At 33.4% G+C, this 5,518-nt stretch overlaps 1 protein-coding gene across 1 annotated transcript; it reads right to left on the reverse strand.

Annotated features, from left to right (window-relative positions):
- Nucleotides 1-2,116: 2,116 nt before the first annotated feature.
- LOC121268498 (universal stress protein PHOS32-like) lies at nucleotides 2,117-3,486 on the reverse strand. Its single transcript, XM_041172809.1, has 5 exons — nucleotides 3,395-3,486; nucleotides 2,977-3,213; nucleotides 2,755-2,864; nucleotides 2,540-2,658; nucleotides 2,117-2,374 (listed from the first exon to the last, which is right to left on the reverse strand). The coding sequence occupies exons 2-5, from the start codon at nucleotides 3,149-3,151 to the stop codon at nucleotides 2,284-2,286; spliced, it is 495 nt and encodes a 164-aa protein (XP_041028743.1). The 5' UTR covers nucleotides 3,152-3,213; nucleotides 3,395-3,486; the 3' UTR covers nucleotides 2,117-2,283.
- Between the last annotated feature and the right edge of the window lie 2,032 nt (nucleotides 3,487-5,518).

Consider the following 5,518-nt stretch of genomic DNA (forward strand, 5'->3'; position numbering starts at 1 on the left):
AATAACAACTTTTGATTCCTTCACCATTTATGTAATGACAATTGTCCCTATGGAGAGTACAGTTTGTTACAACATATTATTCCTCTGACATCTTGGCTGTGTTGTGTGCATAGGTCTGCTGCGTGAGATTGCAGTGAGTGAGGGGCACATCTTGGTTGTGTGCACAGGTCTACTGCAGTGAGTGAGGGGCAGTGCTCAGTGCAGCAACAGACAAGGAAGAAGGAGATGCCTTAATAAATACCAACACTGGTGAGCCTCTTCAATATCAGTGGAGGTCTTTTTGTTGTTTCATCGTGCACTTTCACTAAATTACAGTTCACAGAATTTTTGCACAGATCATTTCCACTCCCCCACCGTGTATCACTCCTATTTAAGCATCACTAGAATTTCTCCACCAACATTGGTAAGTCCCTGTCGAGTTTTTTGTCCATATTTTACTGTGTATTTATTCCTTCCTAAATGTATATTAATTTAGCATATTTTCCTTTCAAACCCTCAGATTTCTCTTACAGTATCACTTTTTCCCTAAGGATAACCTACGATTAACTTAGGTTAACCAAGTTAATATACGTTCTAATCACTTAGGTAAATTCCTTTTCTACTTGCTTGGTTTGAGTTTGAATTAACCATCACATATTCTTTTCAAATACAAAATCTAAATATTAGTGGGTTGCTGGCGCATAGGGCAATATTCACATATCTGGACAGCGTCGCTCCATTCACTAATTCCAACGACCACCAATGAAAGCAAGTATGATAACTAGAGTATTAGACTCATTGTTTGCACTATAACGTGTATGATGGGTATGCTTGGTAGTTGCTGAAAATTTTGATGAAAATATATTAAATGGTGAAGCATATAATTTGTGTGGGTTCTTTTTGGATTGTTGCTTTGGGAGTTCCTTTGGATAGGTGAAGTGGATGGAGGAGAGTATGATAACGATTGGTTGGGTTGATATATGGTTGTTTAGGTTGATGTTGTGATGCTAAGTAGGGCATGTGGCTATCTGGATTGTTATGCTTGATTGAAGAAGCAGTTATGCGTGTTGTATAGGCTGGTATGAGTGGCTGGTTGGGCTATGTTAGTTGCTGAAAAATAGGTTGTGTTGCTTCCAACAAGGATAATGAATTAACTACTAACTATGAGTTCTTATTAATTCACCGTTAGAATCGGGTAGTTGCTGTATTGAGTAGTTTTGATGTTTGTCAGTGATTATTCTTTGGTATAGGTGTTGAGATTGCTAGAGTTTCGACTCAAGATTTAGACAATACATTACAAGAGTCAGATAAGCGGGTTCCCTATACTAGATTTTGTATAAAAGAAATGAAATAGAGTTATTTTGAAAATATGAATGCTTGCTTAAACCTAAAAACAACTTCAAATATGTGTTCTGCATATTCATGAAATATGTATAAAAATGAAGTATTTTATGTCAGGACCGATGTGGACATAAACTTATTTTGTTGCATTCTATTTTTGAATTGTGCAAAAAGAGCGAATATGAGATCAAAAAAGTTTTCTTTGATTAAATGAAAAAGTTTTGATTATGTTATTTTGAATATGTGAAATGATCTAAAGCTTACTCAGTACTCTGTTCTAATACAATGTGTCAACTGAAAATCTTGGCATAAATGTTCTGATTCTCTACATGAGTATAATCTGGTTCAGATGTTGTTTCTGTTCTGTTTCCATTAAGTCCTCGTCATGGGTAAAATAGTGGCATACGGCCTCGTCACGGGTATAATGATAGTTTATAACCCTACCCAGGGGCTAAACATGATATACGGCCCTGCCACAGGTATAATAATGGTGTACAGCCCCACCATAGGTATAATAGTTGCATAAAATCCTGCCATAATAGTGGCATACGACTCCGCTACGGGTGTAATGGTGGTTTATAATCCTACCACGAGGGTTAAACATGATATTTATCTCGATGTGATGCTCTGATATGATATGAAGATGATGTTTTAGATTTTGATATGCCAATAAATTTTTGAATAAGAAAGTTTTTCAATACATGAGGGGACAAGTTGAATGAGCAAAATAATATTTTTCAATTATCTCATTTCACCCCAACTTACTATCAAACGACACGAATTGGAAAACAACAACTTACAGGAAAACAAAATGGCAAAATATTAGTATTTTGTTTTATCAAACTACAATATTCTTTATGACTGAGATCAGAGGATTACATATAAACATATCTTAAACTCAGGAGCACTGCTGATGGTACTGGCAATTAAAGAGCACTCAAAACCAAAAAGCCAATGACAAAATCAGGGCTGGCCAGAGCTTGAATCCTTGACGATAGTCACAGGGCAAGGAGCATGGGTTATCACATAGTTGCTCACACTCCCCAGCAGGATCCTGCTTTCCATACGATACAGCACAATTTACAAGCACCCAAAAAACACGCATGCAAGTAAAAGAGGATAGAAGATAGATCTCACAATATGTATATATGATTAAGAATTCAAGACAACCATCAAAACCCACAGTATTTGATATTTTGGTCAGGAAAAAAAAAAATACCTTTGGATGGTACCAAGTCCTCTGCTTCCCATAACCAGAGAGTCCAGCTTCAGATCTTCAACAGCTTCTACAAGCTTCTCCCTAGCATCTCCCCAGTACAGTTTTGTGATAATGCTCACCTAAAGGAAAGGCACAAAAATTCAATATTAGAGACTATTTAAGAAAGAGAAATTTGATGGACCTGGAAAGAGGATAAAAACAGAAAACAAAATAACCTCTTTCTGCCTCGCAGCAGTGTCAAGCGTATCAAGGACTTCGATATCTGTCTGAACATCATACTTCTTCATAACCTCGGGCTCTCTGAACTCCGTCAAAGGAATAAGAGCTTCGCAAACCATATCAAATCAGATCAGATCAAACCCAGTTCAGATCGTGTTCGTGATCATTAGTGTTTTTCAGGAAAAAGAAAACGATCAAAGTTTGAACAAGATACTTACGAGAGCCGGATTTGGCCCAAAGCTGGTTACGAGACTCATCCAGGGAGTTGGGGTTGATGTGGATGATGACAAGGGTGTCACCTTTGTCAGCCAAATTATCTATGGCCCATTTCAGAGCGTTCTTGCTGCTCTTTGAGAAGTCCATGGCCACACCTATTTTCCTATCCTTTGCCATTTTTCTGTCTCTAGTTTTTTCTTCTGCTGCTGTTGCTGCTGCAGATGCTGAGATCTCTTGCTTTTGTAATACAGAAATGCTTTGGGTTCCCAATGTTTTTTTTTTTTAATAATATTATAAATTTTTTATTTTTTTTAAATATTTATGATGATTAGAAAATACATAAAAAATAAATAAAAAAAAGTAAAATACACCATTCCAGAGACTTCTTGGGCCACTTTTTCAGGGGCTGTAACGGAGCACTTTGTAAAATAAGCAAAAGGAGAGACGGGTTTGGCGTGTGAATTTAAAAAAGATAAAAGCTAAGATTCTCATAGACGAGAAAAATGGATGGTTGATATAGTTGTTATTATGTCATTTTCCATTGAGAATGAAGATCCTGTCTCTGCAGATGGGTGCTTGAATGAATGCGTGCACACTGCACTGTTGCTTGGTTTACTTGAATCAGAGCCATCCATGCATTCTCTGTGCATGGGTCCACTTGATGGTGGGTCCGTAGTTACAGACCGTTGATTGATGGGTGGAAAAGTAGAATGAGTAACGTTAACAAACATTATTGCATTGCATAGTCTGCTTGGATGTGTTTTGGACTCAAGTGCGCATGCCCAGCAGTTTCATGTGATGGGAATAACCCTCGCCAGTGTGTTTTTATTGCCATCTGCTTCCCACTACCCAAAATCCCTATTCGGAAATGTAGTAAATGCTAATGGGGAAGAAACGGAAAAAAAAAAAAAAAAATGGATGTCCCACATGGCACTTCTTCCTTTAATAATTGTCAAATACATTTCTTTTCCCTCGAGAGACGGACATTGCGAGTCGATGGCATACAATAAACCATTCATTCCGTTAATATAATAAATTTGATTCAGCCTCCGTTTGAAATTTGAATTAATCTAAGATGAATCCAGTTTAGTTTAATTTTAAATTGAGTCTAATATTTAAATATCTTACTCGTAAATCATTAAATTTAATTCAACTTAAAACTTCTTTACACATGAAACTTACAATTTTTTTAACTCAATATAATTTTATACGCAGAATTTATAATCTTTTTCAACTGTTTATAAATATATATAAACTCACTTTAATATCTAAACACATAAATTCATCTTATGTATATTTCACAAAACTTACTCTATCATCTCAATTTATTACTATTCATAAAGAATTCAACTTAGTTTAACATCTAAATATATCCTTATAATATAAATTTAAATCTTATAAATTAAATTACATTATATCAACAGTATACATAAAATTTTTAGGATTAGTTTGAATAGCAAAAACCTCTCATCTCATTTAAGATATCTTATCTTAACGAATAAAAATAAAATTAGACGGTTTTGAAAATAATCACAAATTCAAATCAAGTCACTCGACACCTTCCTTAGTCGTTGTCAGTTGTCATATCCATGATACTTTCTTTTATAGGCAATATTAATGATAATTTCCTTTGCAAAAATTTCAGTCTCAAGAGCTCATAAATTTCACAAAAAAAATAAACGAAAACCTTCAATAAAATTAAGGGAAAATAATAAATAAGTTGATAAATGTATAAAAGACATATTTTTATATCAAATATTTGATAAAAATAAATTTATGAATTGAGGTGAATTGATGTAGTATATTATATTATAAAATTAATTTTATTATAAAATAATTTAATATATTTTATAAAATCATATAAAAATATGAAATCTCGAATTGTTGTACGATTTCGTTTATATTCAAAATTCACTTCAACTCATTTCATTTCATCATTACAATTTTTTTAAATTTTCACACAAAATATAATAAACAATTCAACTTTTTTAAATTTCAAAACAACTTTCTCAAATTTTCATATAAAATATAATAAATAATTTAATTTTTATTTAATATTTATAAACCTTCTCAACTTATCTATAAATCCAAATCACTCTTTTTAACGTTAGACGCCTTCAAACCAAGTGGGGTGTGACTTGTGATTCATTCACCCTTTAACTAATAGCGGTTGGTTGACTATACCTTCATTTTAGAGGGCCCGACATGCAATTTATTGCATTGGAATTTGAAATTCAATTGCCAGCAAACTCTCAGTCTGAAATAAGATTGTAATCGGTCCGATTTGATCTGAAAAATTTATAGATCGAATATCATTAAAATTAATTGATCCTTTCAATTTTTTATTCACAAATTTCTTATTAGTGTAACTAAACGAGACTTAAGAATTGTCAAAGGAAATTTTTAATTTTGGCATTAAGATCCATTATGATTTTTTTACTCAACCATTTTTTATAATTCAAAAATAGCTTTACTCCAAAGAAGTGTGAATCATAACATTAACTACAATGATATCTGCTAAGGTCTTTTGGACTAATGGCACAA

The sequence above is a fragment of the Juglans microcarpa x Juglans regia genome, chromosome 5S (genome assembly GCF_004785595.1).
Source record: "Juglans microcarpa x Juglans regia isolate MS1-56 chromosome 5S, Jm3101_v1.0, whole genome shotgun sequence".
Taxonomy (NCBI): domain Eukaryota; kingdom Viridiplantae; phylum Streptophyta; class Magnoliopsida; order Fagales; family Juglandaceae; genus Juglans; species Juglans microcarpa x Juglans regia.